The sequence below is a fragment of the Cheilinus undulatus genome, linkage group 24 (genome assembly GCF_018320785.1).
Source record: "Cheilinus undulatus linkage group 24, ASM1832078v1, whole genome shotgun sequence".
NCBI lineage: Eukaryota > Metazoa > Chordata > Actinopteri > Labriformes > Labridae > Cheilinus > Cheilinus undulatus.
The window spans coordinates 2,461,510-2,481,797 of NC_054888.1; the positions used below are offsets into that span (position 1 = coordinate 2,461,510).

General features: G+C 40.4%; 1 protein-coding gene across 2 annotated transcripts in view; it reads left to right on the forward strand.

Annotated features, from left to right (window-relative positions):
- The window catches only part of LOC121506261 (kalirin-like), a 77,081-nt gene extending 58,778 nt beyond the window's left edge, over nt 1-18,303 (forward strand). Inside the window, exons 42-58 of one of the 2 annotated variants that reach the window (XR_005991630.1) lie at nt 2,980-3,033; nt 3,124-3,227; nt 3,309-3,437; nt 3,526-3,639; nt 4,355-4,425; nt 4,502-4,568; nt 4,660-4,763; nt 6,701-6,770; nt 6,862-6,948; nt 8,311-8,403; nt 8,495-8,545; nt 8,929-9,006; nt 12,053-12,238; nt 12,320-12,491; nt 12,701-12,846; nt 12,938-15,287; nt 15,536-18,303. Coding sequence is in view for 1 of the 2 variants with exons in the window: in XM_041781983.1 (XP_041637917.1) it covers nt 2,980-3,033; nt 3,124-3,227; nt 3,309-3,437; nt 3,526-3,639; nt 4,355-4,425; nt 4,502-4,568; nt 4,660-4,763; nt 6,701-6,770; nt 6,862-6,948; nt 8,311-8,403; nt 8,495-8,545; nt 8,929-9,006; nt 12,053-12,238; nt 12,320-12,491; nt 12,701-12,846; nt 12,938-13,123 (1,712 nt within the window). In the remaining variant the exon portion in view is untranslated. Of the gene's footprint in view, nt 1-2,979; nt 3,034-3,123; nt 3,228-3,308; nt 3,438-3,525; nt 3,640-4,354; nt 4,426-4,501; nt 4,569-4,659; nt 4,764-6,700; nt 6,771-6,861; nt 6,949-8,310; nt 8,404-8,494; nt 8,546-8,928; nt 9,007-12,052; nt 12,239-12,319; nt 12,492-12,700; nt 12,847-12,937 lie in introns of both variants that reach the window. The other variant, XM_041781983.1, reaches the window with a different exon arrangement.
- Nucleotides 18,304-20,288: the final 1,985 nt, after the last annotated feature.

Here is a 20,288-nt window from a genome sequence, read left to right on the forward strand (position 1 = left end):
TACACACCGAGCGCTCTGTGTTTTCAGTCTGCAGGAGGTCGATCTTCACTGAGAGGAAGACCTGTCTCTGGTTCATTTAGAGCTTCACAGACATGTAAAGACTACATTATTGTTATCATAATGAGAAAAGGCTCAATCATGGGGCATTTATGGTCATAGGAGAGCTCTGGTTGTGTTTCTAGGGCTGGTTTAGTGATCTGGAGCCTCTGGTTTGATACAGACCAGAACGAGACCCTTCCCCATCTTTCTGACAGAAATCAAAGGTAATAGAGAATTTTATTTTGAGGCGTCTGTTTTCAGCTACCTAAGCCAGAGAACTCCAGAACAGATCCAGATATGAATTATAAATGATAACAGACACAAACATACCCAGCAGCACTCACTCTTCATCTCTGATGAGTACCAATGTGACCTAAAGTCACATTTAAAGACATTAAAGCTTTAATGCTCTTCAGACTGGGTACATGTGTGCTGCGTGACGGTGGCAGCATGTGTCAGCTCCCACTCACCGTCACCACTTTCATTAACAGACGTGTGTGCTGCATGTTACAAGTTATTACGATAAGACATGATACATACCATTACGTTACATTACATGATACATTGAGATGTGGTAAGATACGTTGTGATGCGGTAACAAAAACAGGATACAATAGGATACAATACAAAACAATACGATTCAATAGGATACGTTATAATACCTTACGCTACAATATGATCGGATAACATTAGGGTAAGTTACTTCACGATATGTTGGGACACCTAATAGGATGCGTTGTGATACGATACGTTACATTATGCAGAATGATAGATCTTATATTATGGTGGATAAGATACTATACATTATGTAATGCTATTATAGCAAATCATACGTTACATTACGTTAGAACAACATACAATAATTACGTTACATTATTATACTATGCCATATGTTTCATTAGGTGACAACAAAATACGACGTAACATTACCCTAGGTTATTACACTATGCCATATGTTATATTATGCGACACCAAGTTATGATACATAACATTACATTACATTATTATACCATGCCAAACATTACATTATGTTACAACAAGCTATGATATGCAACATTACGTTATGTTATTATACCAAGCAGGGGTGCGCGGTATATACGGTAGACGGTATAAATGATATAAATTTGGCCCATGGTAGAGATTTGGACTCTACCGACCAATCCCGATAACGCTTGTTAATGATGTCATCGTATCTGCCTCAGTATGAGTTGGCAGGCAAAAACACGTGTTTTTTCCTCTCAAAGTCTGACGGCTGTACCGCAACCAAGTCAGTGTGCTGTCTCTGTCAGTCTGCCTGGGACTGTAACACAAGCTAAGTGCTGCTTTGGCTGGTCTCAGAGGCCAGCGTTGCAGCTCTTCCTCTTACAATGTCATAAACAAACGTTTAAAAGTCTATTTTAACTAATGACTTTCTTTTCTAAGTCCACAGTGAGTCAAAGATCCAGGCTGGGATGTTAAATGAGGTCAGAAAGGCTGCTGTAAACTAGCCGTATTCCCCGGTACGGCTGCCAAAGCTAAGCTAACCCAATGCTAAACACAAGACTTCCATCAGGCTCTTCAAAATAAAAGTCTGCAGCTGTTATTTTTCTGAAATGCTTTAATTGTGAACGCCTTCACTAGGAAACGTGTTCAAGTCATTAGCAGCTTAACACACCTCATCAGGTTAGAGATGAAATGCGAAACTTAGAGAGCAGTTAGAAGTAAACCTAGAGAGAATTAAAAAAAATAAAACATGTTTTCTGTGTTCCTATACTTATAGATAAATTGAGTATGCCATCAAAGGCTTGTTTTAATGGTAGAAGGGGGTTAGTAACACTCGAATTTGGATTAAAAAGCATTATCTCTTTTTAATTTTGTAATACCGTGATATAATACCGTTATTGTCAAAGGCAAGAAAAGTACCGTGACATGATTTTTAGGCCATATCGCCCAGGCCTAATACCATGCCATATATTTCATTACATTATGAGATATAATACCTAACATTACATTACGTTAGTATACCATGCCATACGTTACATTACTTTTCAACAAGACATGATATGTAACATTATGTTACACTATGATACCATGCCATATGTTACATTATGTGGCAACATATGATATGTAACATTACGTTATGTTATTGTATGCCATACGTTACATCATGTTACGAGAAACCAAACGAAACATTATGTTATCATACTATGATAATGTTACATTATGTTACAACGAGATACGATACGTATCATTGTTACATTATTATACCATGCCATACATTACATTACATTACAAAAAGATATGATACGTAACATTACGTTACGTAATACCATGCGAAACATTATGTCACGATAGGACTGAATATACAATACAAAAGGATACAACACGATATATAATAGTACAATCTGTAGTTACAAGACTATACGTAACATTACGTTACGATGATGATCTGTTATGATATATGTTAATACAATTTCAAACAAGGATGCGGTAGTATTAAGGGCAATACAATACGACACAAGACAATAAGATAGGATTTATTGCATCCCTGGGTAAATCAGCCTTGGACTCTTAGTTCTGCACGCATTTAGCTGCCATATAATAACATAGAAGCAATAAATTTAAAAAAACAGAAGAAGCATAGATATCTGGACATAGATACCTGCTAAAAAGGAAGTAAATATGGGTCTATGTTTTATGTTTTCTTGTCTATTTTGGCTGAGATACACCTGGCTCACAGATAGAAAAAAAACAAGATTTCTCCTCTAAAGAATCTTGGCTCATGTAGGTGTTTTGAGAGCCCTGATTTGTTAACGTCCATTTTCTACACCATTGACCCCATTCAGGGTCGCGGATGGCTGGAGCCTATCCCAGCTATGACTGTTAACCCCAGGGCTGACATATAGAGACGAACAATCACCAACTGAGTCAACAAATCTTTTTTCTCTTGTGTCTTTGCAGATTCAGGTCTGTATGGATCTGAAGGTTCAGCTCTGAACATTCAGACGACACAAAGTAAGAAAATAAACCACTGAGTTTACTCACCATGCTGATGTAGGGAAGTCGTCTCTATGCTGACGACACCGTCTTGTTTCTTTCTGTCAGGTGCCACCTCTCCCACAGTGTGTGGAGTTGGCAGCACTCCAGGGGGCGCCGTGGGTTCGCCAGGACCAAAACGCACCGTCTCTGGAACCGGGAACACCCTAAAGGTAGGAGCTGGTCGTGTTTATGTAGGAGAAGAAGTCAAATTAGACTTCCAAGTACAGAGACGATAACTGTGTTTGTTTCAGCGCTGGTTAACCAGTCCTGTCAGGAGGCTGAGTCAAGGAAAAGCTGATGGACAGAAGAAGCCACCAATCAGAACGAGGAGGCGGGACAACAGGCCTGAGATCACGCCACTCACTGGCAATGCACAGACGGTAAAAAACACAAAAACATGCATTAAAATGGACATATGGGGTAATAGAATCCTAGAAATTGAGCTGAAGTTGGCGTTTGTTTCTGCAGAAGGCGAGGAAGGAGGATGCCAGCCAAAGTGGAGGAGAGGAGGAGCCAGAGGAAGAAAGCCACACCCCTCTACCACCACCCATGCAGATCATCAAAGATCCAAACAACCCCGAGGTAAATAAGACCCCGTCTATACCCTTCAGCTACAGAGAAGATCTTCATCTGGTTCCTTTCTGACTTTAATGTCTTTAAAACAACAATAACGGAATAAAAGTTGTCAACTATGGCTGACTATTTGAAAAATGGAGGAAAAAAGTCCCCAACATCCCCAGCTTCACCAACATTCCATCCTCTGCCTTTGATGATGTAATTCTTTGATGTCTTTAATAAACCAGAGTGATGATGTCATCAAACATTCCTTAAGTTCTATTGTCTAAATATTGTATCAGTGTCCTTTAACAGCACGTTCATGACAAAATGAGTGAGAAAAGCTGTTAAAGAGGCACCGCTAACCTCTTAGCTGGTGGCTAATTAGCCTCCATTCATTCTTATCAGCATGCAGGGATACTAGAGTACCTAAAATGCTCCTACTTGTCAGCTGATTTATTCCCTCAGTAAACATTCCTCTAATAACTTTATAGTCACCGTCTCTGGTTTAAATTTTTCTTAAGCAGACGTTTAATATTTTTTTAGTAAATAACTGTCCCATTAAGAGTCAAAGAGGTGATAAACAGACGTTTAAGTGTTCAGAGAGGAAAAACAAGAACAGCTGGTGAAAGAATAAATGACAGGCTGAACATGGAGAGGTATTACAGGGAATAAAAAAAGAAAAACTGGGCTGAAATCTGCTGTAGAAAAATGCGTTTCAAGTGTTTTTTCTCTCTTTCAGGCTCTGGATTCAGATCAGGGCTCCAACGAGTCAGACACAGAGCAGAGAAATAAAGCTCTCAGAGGACGAATGTAAGCTCACAAACAGCAGTAAGATGAGAGTAAGAGTGGAACTGTGAAGGATAAACACGTCTGGTTTTGTGTGCAGGTTCGTGGTTAACGAGATGGTCCAATCAGAGAAGGACTACGTGAAGGACCTGGGTGTGATCGTGGAGGTAGATCTGACTCAATGTCACTTAAACAGGATGATAGTGTAGATTTGATGACTGAATCGAAGGAATTAAGGCGGTATTTCTCATCTGTCAGGGCTTCATGTCGAGGTTAGAGGTCCGAGGGATCCCTGAGGACATGAGAGGAAAAGACAAGATCGTCTTTGGAAACATCCAGCAGATCTACGACTGGCACAGAGAGTGAGTGAGAAACATAAATGAAGGCTGAAGCCTGGTTAACACTTCTGTACTGAATCTATGCTAATGTTAGCGCTACATGCTAACGTGTTAGCATGTCCACGCAATACTCACAAATCAGCACTACTGTAGTTATAACACCAGTTCATTGGGGTTGATTTTACTGCAGATTAAAAGGTGAAATTCTGGCTTTTCTGTAATTTTATCACAGGGAAGGGACAGTAGATAGTTAGGATTAGGAACCACCTAAACGCTGAGGTCTGTGTATTTTTGGCCAACAGATTTTTACATCCACAATCAAGAAACACCCGTTTTCCCTTTCACTGTTTAAAAAGAGGAAAACAATACAGGGATATTTTTTCCCTTTTTTTTTTTTTTTTTTTTAAGAAAATAAATGAAAATGTCTGGCCCTTAAAGGCAGTGCAGATTAGACTGGAAAATAAAGAAATAGTTAATTTCCGATTTCCTTTTTTGTTGTTGTTTTGTTTCTGTGAGGTTTTTTGTTTGTTTTTAAGTTTTTTTGTGCATTGATCAAAAGAGAAAGATTAAAGAATGTAAAACTAGTGATGTTACATTCTTTTTTAACACCCGAAGCTGGTCTAACAGTTTTTGTTTTGTTTTTTCTGTTTCTCAGGTTTTGTTTGCCGTCTCCTTTTTGTGTTTTCATCCAAAAAATTAAAATCAAAGAGCCGAACACTGATTATGTAACATTCTTTTCCCACAACACCTGCAGCAGGTCACACAGAAATAAAAGAATGTTAACTTTTTTGTTGTTTTCTGTTTATCAGGTTTTGTTTGCCATTTCATTTCATGTTTTGATCAAAAAAGAAAAATTAAAGAGCTGAACTCTGATTATGTAACATTCTTTTCCCACAACAGCTGCAGCAGGTTACACAGGAATAAAAATGTTAATTTTTAAAATTATTTTCCATTCTTTTGTTTGTCATTTCTTTTTAGTGTTTTGATCTTAAAATGGAAATCAAAGATCAAAACACTCGTTATGCAAAATTCTTATTTTACACAACACCTACAGCAGGTCACACAGGAATAAAAGAATGTTAACATTTTGAGTTTTATCATTTTCCAGTCTTTTGTTTGCCGTTTCTTTTTTAAGTGTTTTCCTCAAAAAAGGAAAATCAAAGAGCCGAACACTGATTATGTAACATTCTATTTTTTCTCACAACACCTGCAGCAAGTCACACTTTAATACAAGAATGTTAACTTTTTTGTTTTATTATTTTCCAGTCTTTTGTTCGTTGTTTCATCTTTAAAGTGTTTGGCTCAAAGAAGAAAAATCAAAGAACACCGATGATGTAACATTCTTTTTACATACCTGCAGCGATCACACAAAAGGAAAAAAAAATTTTACTTCACCAGTGGTCTTCCTTTGATCTTCCTATTTTCAATTTTTTTTCTTTTTTTGGGAAGGAAAAAAAAATTTGATTGTTCCTTAATTTTAGATTTCTAATCTCAAATTAAAAATCTGTTGGACTAATATTACTCTTACCTAGGTCATCTGTGTCTGTCCGTTATTTTTTGATGCCAGTTTATAGATTTAAGGGATTGGTTCATAGTCTAAAGCCATCTCACACTGAATGAAAACGTCACTCAGACAGGTGGAGCGATCACAGGAGTTCTGGTTGCTGTCATCATAGTCAGCGTTTCTGGCTTCTGTGAGGGTTTGGGGTTGTGATTTTCTGGTGATGCTACGGCTTCAATGCAAACGTTCATATCAGGCTTTAGACCTTTAACAAAGACACATTCTTAATATCTCTGTCTTAAATTAAAAAATAGAGATTTTAAAGGGATTTTTTCTAAATCTTTTCTGTTTATTGTTTGATCTCTGCAGCAGTTTTAAACTTATTTATAGTTTTAATTCAAATCAAACCTTGTAGACTCCTATCTCTTCTCTAAGACTAAAGCTGTGTGCTTTTTTTCAGTTTCTTCCTGGTGGAGTTGGAGCGTTGTGTTCAGAATCACGACCTGCTGGCTGACCTCTTCATCAGACATGTCAGTTCCTCTTCATCCATTTATTAATTGGTTATTTATCAGTCAGCCAGTGATTGATTATTAGATTAATGTGGATGTTTTTATGCTACAGGAGCGCCGTCTGCACATGTACATTGTTTACTGTCAGAACAAGCCGAGGTCAGAGTTCATCGTCATCGAGTATGAGACCTTCTTTGAGGTAAGACATCACTTTCTGTTGAATCTGCTTTGGTAGTTTATTCCAGTCAAGAAGCATCATCCACCAGTAAAAATAGTCCCTATCAGATACGTCCTACTCCAGTAAAAGCTAGCATCAGTTTTCTAATTTTCAGTGTTTACAGATAATTCCAGATATGTTGAGAAAAACAGAATTATTAGTCAAGTTTCACACATTCATGTTTTAAAATTCTATGTTCTCAGGTTAATTCAGGCATGTTTCTGTTTAGTTTCATTGCATATTGCAGAAAAGGTAAAACTCGTCACACTGGAGAAGCGGCAGCATTTAAGTTTTGTGATTTTTGGTTAAAAACAATCATTATAAAAATAACTGATCTTATCAAAGTAGTGCCTGTTAATGAATGGTTTTCTAATTTACTGTATGACTGACTTAAAATATGATCCTTTTCTGATAACAGAAACAAAAAGTTGCCTGGTGCTGCTCTATGTTTGTACTGAAAAGAATAAGGGCCACTGGTTTTTTTGTGTTTTGTTTTAAGATCCAACATTTTTTTCCAATTTTGAGATTTGAGTCTAGTTTCTGGTACTTTTCCCCCTGAAATTCTGACTTTAATAACAGATTTCTGGGTTTTATCTCAAAATCCTCCTTTTGATCTCAGAATTCTGCCTTTGATCTCAGAATTCTACATTTGATCTAGAATTCTGCCTTTGATCTCAGAATTCCTCCTTTGATATCAGAATTTCAGCTTTGATATGAGAATTTTTGCTTTTATCCCAGAACTCTGCCTTTGATCTCAGAATTCTGACTCTGACATCAGAATTCTTGCTTTGATTCAAAATTCTCCCTTTGATCCAGATTTCTCCCTTACATCTTAGACTACTGGCTTTGATCTCAGAATTCTCCCTTTGATCCAGGATTCTCCCTTTCATCTCAGAATTCTGACTTTGATTGCAGAATTCTTTCTTTGAAGTCAGAATTCTCCCTTTCATTTCAGAATTCCTCCTTTCATCTCAGAATTCTCTCTTTGATCCAGAAGTCTGGCTTTGATCTCAGAATTCTCCCTTTCATCTAGGAAATCTGACTTTTTCTTCAAATTTCAAGATTTTTTCCTCAGTGTTCTGACTTTGAAAAATCAGTGTCCCTTTCCCTCTTCCAGCATGTTTCATAAACAGAAACTGATAAAGTGATAACCAGAGACCTACCTGCGCCATGCTTTCTTAAACCAGCTGATTGACTGGAGACTTGTTGGAAAGAGCAGCATGAGGCAGTTCAGGAAAATTTTCTGGTGTTCACAGTGTAATGACAGCCCTGAAACACAGAAAACATTTGACTCAAATGATCTAGAACCTAAATGTCTATGTATTTATGTCTTTATGTCTGTAGGAGATCCAGCACGAGATCAGCTGCAGGATGTCGATCAGTGATTATCTGATCAAACCCATCCAGAGAATCACAAAGTACCAGCTGCTGCTCAAGGTCTGAACACATCTTTATTTCCTAAAACCATTTCATTTAATCATTTATTTAGCTGTGGTTAAACACTGCCTTTTTTTCTGGTTTTAATCAGGATTTCCTGAAGTACACGTCTAAAGCAGGACTGGACTGTGAGGAGATCGAGGTCAGGAACTTTCACTTTAAACGCAGAAACCTTCAGTTTGATGAGCCCTTAGTAAATTGGTTTCAGCTGCATTTCAACAACCTGACTACCTGCAGGGTGTTTTTTTTCCTCCACATGAGGGCAGTAAAGTGCTTTTATAGATGCACCAGAGGGGAACACTTCTAAAACATGATGTCTTTTTTATTCTATTATATATTCAAAATCAGCTGAAAACATTAAGGTGCTTTATTTATGTGTACTGTTTATATTCTGCCAGTAATCATGGTCATTTTCCACTTCCTCCTTTTGTTTTCTAAGTTTCTTTAATGAAATAAACTTGGTAATTTTGTTTTTACATCATATTTCATAGTTTTTACCAAATTTATTTCTATCTGTGCGTACAGAAAGCTGTTGAGCTGATGTCGTTGGTGCCAAAGCGTTGCAATGACATGATGAACCTGGGACGCCTGCAGGGATACGAGGTATGCCGCTATTAACTGGGTCAATATCTGGGTCAATAATAAAGGAAAGTACTTTGAGGAAGTTTGAGATTAAGTTTCAGCCCCTGGTAGAGATCTGCTGCCCCCATGTGGCCAAAAACAAATATCTACCTCTAATATAAATGACCATGATGATAAGGGGCCAGTTATGATGGGGAATCCCACCAGCACATAGTGCATTACTTCTACTTAAGTTTTAATTTGCTGTGGTGTTGTGTTGTCCTAACTAGATGTAAGACAAAACCAGGCGTGCTGCAGCCCTTTAGCGCTGTTGTCTTGCCAGAAAACCTGTAAGACCACAGAATAATAATGTTTTAAAAAGTTAGAGCAGGGTAAAGTTCTTTGGCACCATCATAAACACTTTATTTTGAAACTGAGATGAAGCTGGTGGACTTCCTCATGGGATTTGGGTGTAGGTCCAAGAGAGTTTTTTGTAGGTCTCATGATGTCCCAAATGCTGACCAAAAATCATAAGAACAGGAGTTTTGAGTTCTTTTGTTCAGACATAAGGTGAAAATAATGTTAGTTTTTTACCTTGACAGTTTTTGCGAGCAGCTCTCGCCTTCTTCAGAAATGTCTCACTGACGGCGTGTGACGTGTCAGCGGGCAGATTTTGACAGCCAGCAAACGCGGCACGCCCAGCGGCGCTGCCAGTCACGCCCACGCCATAATGGCATGTCGTGGCGGGCCCAAACGAAACCAACCGCTCCGCCAAGCACGCCGCGGCCCCTGCTGTCCTATTTCTTCTGGAGTAGAGTGTCCCAGGTGTGGGAAAGCATAGCCATAGCCTCCTTAATCCAACGTTTGAGTTTGTTTTCCTCGACTCCGATGATTGTTGCCCCATCCCAGTCCATAACATGATTGTTCCTTTTGCAGTGGTCTGATATTGCAGATTTGAGGTTTTCCTGTAGTGCTTTTTCTTTCTGAGTTCTTGTGAGTCGTGTTGCAGTTTCCTTTTCACACTCCTTTTGATGTTCTTTTTTTCTTGTGTTGAATGATCTGCCTGTCTCCCCGATGTATGTGTTACTGCAAGAGGGGCATGGAATTTCGTACATGACGTTGCACTTTTTTCCTGCTCGACCTTTGAGTGTACCAGGAGTTGCCGTAATTTGGTGTGTGGTTTTATGGCCGTGTTGATCTTATGTTTCCTCATGATACGTTGAATGGGTTCTGTTATCCCCCGGATGTATGGTAGTGTGACTGTGGTTTTATTGCTGTCTTGGGTTTCTTGTTTTTGTTTGTTTGTTGTTGCTGTTTTTTCATTTTCTGTTTGTTTTTGACCTGTTGTTTTCCTTTATTGATGGCCCATCTGGGGTACTGGCAGCGTGTGAGAGCCTGCTGTATGTGCTGTTCCTCCTGTTGTCTGTCCTCTTCCTCTGTGATGGAACCGGTTCATTCAAATAAAGTCCTAACAACTGATCATTTGTGTATTGTTGGATGTTCTGAAGTCCATAGGAGGTATTGGTCGGTATGTGTGGGTTTTCTGTAAACTGTGATTTTAATGCTGCCATCATCCTTGTGGTGGATGTTCACGTCCAGGAATGCCAGTGTTTTATTGTGCTCCTCCTCGTGTGTGAATTGAATGTTTCCTGTCTTGTGTCTGAACAAAAGAAGTCAAAACTCCTGTATCAATAATAAGACATGATGAACATTTTTGAGCCAAAAATGATAAGCCTAAGTTGAATGGTCTGCAGGGGCTGAATGTTTAAATTAAGTTTTTGAGGAATAAAAATCTAAATTTAGAGGAGGAACTTTCAATAGGCAGAAGGGGGCGCTGTAACAAAGTATTAATATTGGTGCATGAATGTACTCAGGATCAATGTGTGATCATCCCTGAGATGTTATGTGATTCAATTCAATTCACTTCAACTTTATTTATATAGCACATTTAAAACAACCACAGCTGACCAAAGTGCTTCACAGTATAAAAGCAAAACATAAAACAAGAATACACCACTCTTAATTAGTGATGATCAAAATAAACACTGAAGAGTTAAATGGAATTATTGTGCAGAAAACATGATGAAAAAATATGAAAAAATGGCCCAGCTTTGGGCCTGGGTCACGGCCCCACCCTATGGCAAGAACTTGCGGGGTTTTTTTATAGCTTTTTAACTCCATCTTGCCTAGAATGACCATAAAAAATCTGGAGGCAATCAGATTAAATCCCTCAGCGGAGTTCAAATAAATCTGCAACTTGTCGATTGACAAAAATGTGAAAATTTGACCTTTAACTGTTTGTAGTGCTGTTCCTGTACATTTTGGAGGACAGTCCCAAGAGACTTTTTTGTCCGTCTTGTCATGATACAGATGTGTAGCAAATTTCATACATGTAGGTCTTACCCAGTCCCCTGAGTGATTTCTGTGGCACCCATGGGGCCCCTGTGGGCTGAGCTTTTATGAAGCCACCACCATCTGTGAATTTCCACCAAGTGAAAATTTTGTGGAGACTTTGTTAAGTTTTGGGCCACGTTAAAGCCACCAAATAAGAGATTAAACCTATCAAAATAATGATAATGCCTACAGGGCGGCATGGTGGCACAGTGGTTAGTGCTGTTGCCTCACAGCAAGAAGGTTGCTGGTTTGTTTCCCGGTCAGGGCCTTTCTGTGCAGAGTTTGCATGTTTTCCCCGTGCACGTGTGGGTTCTCTCCAGGTACCCCGGCTTCCTCCCACCACCAAAAACATGCTCGTTATGTTAACTGATCACTCTAAATTGCCCGCAGGTGTGAATGTGAGCGTGCCTGGTTGTCTGTCTCTATGTGTTGTCATTCTCTATATGTCAGCCCTGCGATTGACTGGCGACCAGTCCAGGGTGTACCCTGCCTCTCGCCCAATGACAGCTGGGATAGACCCCAGCCCCCCCCTTGCCCCGACCCAGAACGGAATAAGGGGTATAGAAAATGGATGAATATAATGCCTACAGTTTCAATAGGGATCTCGCTCTGAGCTAAAGCCTTAATAATGCTACAACCCTTAGAAAGTGTTCTCTAAAGTGATGCAATAAAGCGCCACCTTGGTGTCTTTCAGGGGAAGTTGACGTCTCAGGGGAAGCTTCTGCAGCAGGAGACATTCTGTGTTTGGGAGCAGGACGGAGGAGTTTTATCTCGCAGTAAAGAGAGGAGAGTTTTCCTCTTCGAGCAGATCGTCATTTTCAGCGAACTGATGCGCAAAGGCTCCAACAACCCGGGATACCAGTTCAAGAACAGCATCAAGGTCGGACCGGTTCACACTGGTTTAAGAGGAGGACCTGTGCTAGACTGGTTTCTAATGGTTTCTCTTTGTGTGTATGATCAGGTGAGTTACCTGGCCATGCAGGAAAGTGTGGACGGGGACCCCTGTAAGTTTGTGTTATGGTCTCGGGGCTCAGCGGAGCGATTTACGCTGCAGGCGTCCTCCACCAGCATCAAGATGACCTGGACAGAGACCATCGCCACGCTGCTGGATGCCCAGAACAACTTCCTGTCTGGTAGGCAAAAGGGTTGCCAAACTCAGTGCTATACTTCATGACGATATTATCTGATTTTCTCTGAGTTATCCAGATTTAATGCCACTGAACTTCAATGACATATCAGGCTGTTACAGGAATGTTATAGTTTTCCCTTGAACCTGCTTTAGTCTATGCATCTTTGCACCGGTATCTGAGTTAAGCCTGACTCATCTTCATTTGTGTTGCAGCTCTTCAGTCTCCCATTGAATACCAGAGGAAAGAGGGCGGGATTACAGTGACCAGACCACTATCGTCAGGGCGACCTCCCTCAGCTCCACCAACGCCAAATGGCCACGCCACTCAGCCTCAACCAGACAGCGAGCAGGACGACCAGGTTAGGATCCCTTTGTTCTTTTTGTATTTGATGTCATGAGGGTCCAGATGGCCCTGGTTGATTTCTCCTGATGTGGTCTTTGTCGCCTCAGGAACTCGTCCTCGTCATGCAGGACTTCGTGGCGGTGCGGGAGGATGAGATCTCTGTGTTTCGAGGGGAGAAGGTTCAGATTCTGGCGTCCAACCAGCAGGGTCAGAGTCTGGTGTACCGGCCGGCGAACAGCGACTCTCCGGCCGCTGAGGGCTGGGTGCCACGGAGCGTGCTCAACACACACTGACACACAAACACAACTAACTACACACAATGACAGCAGGGTCAGAGTCTGGTTTACGACTGCTACACACCCACGTAAATATGGCGAGACAACGGGGCCAAAGGCATGCTGGGAAACGAAGGAAGTGAAGCTTGTCCAGATATAGAATACCCAAAAGCTACGAGACCTTAGAGGTTCTGGTTAGATGTGAATTGTTGGGGCATTTTCACACCTAACGATCATTTGAACTTGCAGAGATGTTTACACATGGACCCAAACGTGAGATGCACAAGGAAAATGCTCTCTGATTGGTCTGAATTTCTTGCAGAAGATGTAAGCAAATGCTATGTTTGGTTTTCGTCTGAAGTCAGATGCAAGAGTATGCAAAGTACCGAAGCTTGTCCGAGTTATTCAGCCGGAATTACGAGTTCAAGGAGAATTTTGTATTGACGTATCTGACTGGCATCTTGGAATTTCCGAGTTCTGAGATGAACTGGAATGCACCAAAAGAGCAGCTGGGTTGGGTCATTCCTGACTGTGGCTTCTAGCATTGTTGGTATATTTTTTTGACAGAACGAGGGAGAAAATCTGTTAAAAAGTGGCACTGCAAGCCTGCTCCACCTTACAAGTACAAAATGAGGAGGTCTAGAGAGGGAAAAAAGCACAATAAGGCACAGGTGGAGAAAAAAGAGGCAAAAATTTCAGCTGATCATCAGTTCTATTGTAACCCAGTTTACCGATAAGTTGTGTGAATGACACTGCAGACCGTAGTCTATGTTAACAGACTAAAGATCTCCAAACACTCTGAATGTTCCAGTGTTCATTTTTTTCCTTTCCATGAGGAAGACAAGACTAAAGCTAAAAACACATCTTTTAGGATAAGTTGGCTTACTTTTCCACAAGTAGGGAGGAGAGAGGGAAGGGGAGCAATCGCACTGCAGCGGAATGTGAAAGCAGCCATCATTGACTGAAGCTAAAGAATTTAAAATCTTAAGACTAAAACTGTAACTGAATTAAATATAGTTGCCAAGATAACACTGGTACATTCAGTGTGCAGTGATGTGTGCGCGTCTGCTCCTCATCCTCACTGTTCTATCATAGTCAATAAACAGGACGACTAATCCGAACTGATTACTTAGTAAAAAATATTAGTTTGAGTCAGCTAGGGGTAAGTTAATGGGACGTGTCGGGCTTAGAGCAGACTATGCTGCCTAAACCTAACCTTAGCCCGCCCCTGTTCATTTTAACCAAACTAGTTAGGTGTGAAAATGCCCTTACAAGTTTGAGCAATCTTGGGGTCTTCTGTAGACTGTAGACATTTCAGCTGAAGAGAAGCAGAAAAAACTACAGGTCAAATCTAGAGCTTGACAGTTCTACCGGGCTCTGAGCGGTCTCCTTGTGGCCCCGTTTACTCAGCAGTATTTAAACACCTCCACACCTACAGACACTCAGCAGCAGGTACTGTTAGTCTCCTCCCTCCAGGTGCTTCAACACTCAGCCAAAACACACCTCCGGCCTCACCTCGTCCAATCAAACGGCGCCACGAGGCCGGCCTCCAGTTTACTGCCCTGAGCAACCAATCACACTCTGACAACATCACAAACTGTTTCCTGTGAGTCAATGGGAGGGAGATCACATGACCACATCGCCATCATCATCACCGTCATTATCGGGCTGAAACTCCAGGACGCAACAAGAGACACGAAAAAAAAACTCCTGGAAAAGAAGAGGTGCACGGGCCCGTCAGCCAATCAGAACTGTGCGTGTCATCCTGTGAATAGTGTGTATAAAGAGACTGCTACACTCCCACGTTAATGCTATGATGAAGATGATGAAGATAACTATGATGAATATGATAATTAAGAGTACTAGAGTCTGTTTTTCACCTCAATAGAAAAAAAGAGAGGAACTGTTTGTCATGTTAACGTTTGTGTGTGTGCGTCCGAGAGAGAGCCTGCGTGTGCGTGAGCGTGCGTTTGTGATGGCGTTTTATGTGCGTGCGTTTTTTCCACGGACAGTTAGGTGGTGTCCCGGTGTAGCGTTGCCATGATGACTCGTGTTTGCGGTGACACCTGAATTTTTTGTCTTTTTAGCGAACCAGAGCTGCCGCCGTCCTCTTCCCCCTCCTTCCTTTGCAACCAACGGCGGCCCCCCATCATCATGGCGGCGCCCCCCGCGTGCAGCTCCGGTTAGTTTGGATATTCAGAATATGCATTTTCCTGTTTCTGTATATAGACCAGACCAACAACTGCTACTCAAAACAACTGCGGACACTGATGCCGTCTGGCCGCCTGCCGGTCTGTCCGACGGCGACTCCACCTACTGTGACCGTCTGTTTCTACCACACCTGAACTCTACCTGTCTCTCTCTCTCTCTCTCTCTACCTCCCTGTCTCTCTCTCTCTCTTTCTGTCCGTTTCTCTGGTGCCATTCTCAGACAACACCCCGGTCCTTAAGGAGCTACGCGGCCCGTCAAGTGCACTGCAGACGGGTTCAGGAGGGACGTATTGCGCTATGAAGGGTGCAGGGAGACACTTAGCCAAGTTGGATGCCGCTTTCATGTCATGACAATACGGACGATCGTTAGGGTCAAAAATGAGCAAGAGAAATGAAGGAGGAGTTTTCTTTTCATCAGGAGTTCAACAGAATTTGTCAGAAAGGTCAGAAAATGTCGAAATGTTCAAATTTACTTTGGGAGTTAAAGCTAAAACCACTTCGACTTTTCCACAAAATTATTTTTAACAACTGCCCCAGCGTCTCAACTCATTCTTTATATTTTCACCATTTTTCAGCAACATTTCCACTTTTTCCTCTTAACTTGCTGTTATCTCAACATTTTAAACATTTCATCAACATTTTTTCCCAACATTTCCACTTTTACCTTGACAGCTTTCTGTTTTCTCATTCTTTTTCCTCAACATTTCCCCTTTTTAGCTTGGCAACTTGCTTTATCCTCATCATTTCAACTTTTTCCTCCTAACTTTCTGTTTTCACAACATTTTCATCATTTTTCATCAAAATTATTTTCCAACATTTCCACTTTCTATTCTACTTTCTATTCTACTTTCTATTAACTTGTTTTCTCATCCTTTTTCCTCAACATTTTCGTCCACTTTTTTCCCATGGGAACTTGCTTTTTCCTGCTTATTGTAAACATTTTGACTTTTCCCTGCTAACCTCCCTTTTTTTCCAAGATTTTTCCTCAACATTATTCCCTAATATTTCTACTTGTCTCTTAACAACCTGCTTTTTCCTTGTCATTTTCATTATTTTTCCTTTTCTTTTTCTCTCTACATTTCCACTTTTTCCTCACATCTCAACTTTTTCTTCAACATTTTGACTTTTTCTTCACATTTTCAGTTGTTTCTACTGTTTTTTTTTTTTTTTTTGAGATATAGACTTTTCCCCAAAACTCTTTGACTTTCCGACCTCTCGACATTTTCCTTAATATTTTCCCTTTTTGTTCTTTAATTATATTTCCACTTATTTCTTGACTTTTCCATTCTTTCAATAATAATCATTTTACATTTTGGCTTTTTCACATAAAACTTCAACCCTTTTTTCATCATTTAGATGTTTTCAGTGACTTCATAAATGAGAGTATTTCTAACTCACTTTTTCTTCCTCATATCTGACTGTAACACTCGTCCGTATGCAGGAGCTTCCTGAACTTCAAATACTGTAAAATCCTCTAACAAGGCACTGGGTTTGTACTAAAAAGTCTGCAGAGCCAAAGGAGCATTTTTCTGTTTAAAGATATTTAAATCTGGTTTAAAAGTGGAGTTAAAAAAAAAAAACTCCTTAAAGACATCTCTGTTTATACCATATTTAGCTGAAAAATCTACATCAGAAAAAAACTATGTCTCAGAGTTTTTCATAGTTTGTTCATTTTTGCATTAATGTCAATAAAATAAAAAATTGTGCAGTGTTAGGTTAAACCCATCATATCACAACATTCTTTTCTCTCACAGAAAAATCAAAATATTTTGAAGGTTCAAAATCTCTGGAGTTATTTCAGTTTTAGACATTAAATTAAAGATAATAAAATGGTAAATAGATGTTAAACCAGTGTTGAGCGTCTATAAACAGAAAATTGCTCGCTGGAGTGACCGAACGAGAACTCCTCAGGTTCTATCTTTACGGTACTTAAATTCAAACTTTCTCTGTCCATGCACTGTAATTCTGAAGAAATGAAACAACTGCATGTCCACATGACATGAACTCTGCATTCATCAGGTGTGTGAAACTTCAAAAAAGGACGCTACCTTGTTCCCTGTGCAGGAATGGAAAAATGTATTGTTGTCAACATGTCAATGTTGTGTTTGGGAATGCTTAAAGAGAGTAGAAACTAAGAAAAGTAATGTCTATGGGGTCCAATATTTAAAAAATGTTATAAATGTCACAACGTGTGAACTTGAAGTGCACCAGAATAAGGTTTTCACCATACTGGAATATAAAACTGTGAAAACCAAACAATGTTGGTACCTGTTTGATACCACTGCATCAAAAACAGAAGTCCTAGATGACCAAGAGTGGCTGGTTTATTGATTTTATTCCCAGATATTGCAAGCAAAACCCTGAACCATGTCTGAATTGCACAATTTCATTGCAGATGTCTGTGGTATCAAAAAGGTATGAACATTTTGACAACCTCTCACCATAAGGATTTAGGATGGATGTGGAGCACTACAAAGGATGCAAGATGGGGATAGTGCACTTCTAAGGATGCATTATAAGGAGCTGGTGCACTTTTTAGGGTTTAGGGTGAAGGATAATACACTATGAAGGGTATAGGATGCAACAAAGAACACTAAAGAAGATTCCAGAGTAAAAAAGAATGCTTTTAAGAGTATAAAGTCAAACATAGTGCACTACTAAAAGTCTAAGAGCAAAGGTAGTGCCCTAAGCAGGGCGTCAGGTGTAAAATAGCACACTATGGAGGGCCTAATGTTGGAGGTAGTGCACTAAGAAGGATGTAGCTCAGAAAGCAATGCACTATAAAGATTAAAGGTGGAGTGTAGTGCACTATGGCGTGTTAAGGGTGGAAATAGTGCACTACAAAAGGCATAGGGTGCTGTTTGAGATCTAGCCTTGTTGCCGTTTTGGCAAACCCAACTAACCAATCGAACAGTGTTATTTGTACAGAACTAACAGCTGCTAACTGACTGCTAACAGCTCTCTGTCGTTGTTTGTAATAAACTTCATTTTTCATCCAAAACTGATTCAACCTGTTTTTCTAATATTTGTGAATGAGATAAGGCTGAATATATAAAATAAAAAAAAATTAGAGATCACAGGACAATCGCACACAAAACTGGTCCGGGCCCCTGACAAACCCAGAAAATTGGACTCTGATAAACCCAGAGAATGGCCCCTGATAAACCCAGAGAATGGACCCTGATAAACCCAGAGAATGGACCCTGATAAACCCAGAGGATGGCCCCTGATAAACCCAGAGAATGGACCCTGATAAACCCAGAGAATGGACCCTGATAAACCCAGAGGATGGCCCCTGATAAACCCAGAGAATGGACCCTGATAAACCCAGAGAATGGACCCTGATAATCCCAGAAGATGGACCCTGATAAACCCAGAGAATGGCCCCTGATAATCCCAGAAGATGGACCCTGATAAACCCAGAGAATGGACCCTGATAAACCCAGAGAATGGACCCTGATAAACCCAGAGAATGGACCCTGATAAACCCAGAGGATGGCCCCTGATAAACCCAGAGAATGGACCCTGATAAACCCAGAGAATGGACCCTGATAATCCCAGAAGATGGACCCTGATAAACCCAGAGAATGGCCCCTGATAATCCCAGAAGATGGACCCTGATAAACCCAGAGAATGGCCCCTGATAATCCCAGAAGATGGACCCTGATAAACCCAGAGAATGGACCCTGATAAACCCAGAGAATGGACCCTGATAAACCCAGAGAATGGACCCTGATAAACCCAGAGAATGGCCCCTGATAATCCCAGAAGATGGACCCTGATAAACCCAGAGAATGGACCCTGATAAATCCAGAGAATGGACCCTGATAAACCCAAAGAATGGCCCCTGATAAACCCAGAGAATGGCCCCTAATAAACCCAGAGAATGGACCCTGATAAACCCAGAGAATGGACCCTGACAAACCCTGAGAAATGACCCCTGATAAACCCAGAGAATGGACCCTGATAAACCCAGAGAATGGCCCCTGATAATCCCAGAAGATGGACCCTGATAAACCCAGAGAATGGACCCTGATAAATCCAGAGAATGGACCCTGATAAACCCAAAGAATGGACCCTGATAAACCCAGAGAATGGACCCTGATAACCCCAGAGAATGGACCCTGATAAACCCAGAGAATGGACCCTGATAAACCCAGAGAATGGACCCTGATAAACTAGTGCACATTGATCAACATCCACAATACACACCAATGTAAGTGTACTTTTCTTGTCAACCCCATATCACACAAACAGGTTGAGGAAATTTCTTTAAATTTAGCCCAAATATCCGCTTAGCCTTAAGGGTTAACTGATTATATTGTGTTCATCAAAAGTAAAGGTCATTAGTCCTCATGGTCGCCCTTTGTTTATGTTAGCACTTGAGGAGACACCCCATGTCTTCTTCACCCATAAATGCACTTTGACTATCCTGTAGTTGGAAACCTGAACAGGCCGTTAACTGTCTGGCATTAGCTCTGTTTTTTTTTTTTTTTATAGGAGTTTTAATTTGCAGAGATGACTGAACTCAGAGTGTTCCCTGAATTTTTCATAAATGCATCTTAAAGCTGTTTTTTATAGGTTTATATATGTGCAGTGACAATCGTCTATTCTGCAGAACACAAAGGTTTGAGGTGTTATCTTCAGCTGTTATATAATAACAGAAATCTGAGTTAAGCTATGAAATCGGAGGTGAACTCTGGTCCCGCTGTTAAATCCTGATAAGATCAGCAGTAAAGTCATAAACTGATTTAACCAATTAAAGAGACGGAGATAGAAGAGATGAGTCTGAAGTCCAGCCTCACGTCTGATGACTTATTTTCACACTCCTGCAGCCATGAAGACATCCACTAAAGTTACGGCAGAATGGGAGGTCAGAAAGGGGATTTCATTTCAAAATACCAACAATAGTAGAGTCTGAATTCAACTAAACTTTTATCAAAACATCTGATTCAGAATATGTAGGAAGCTTT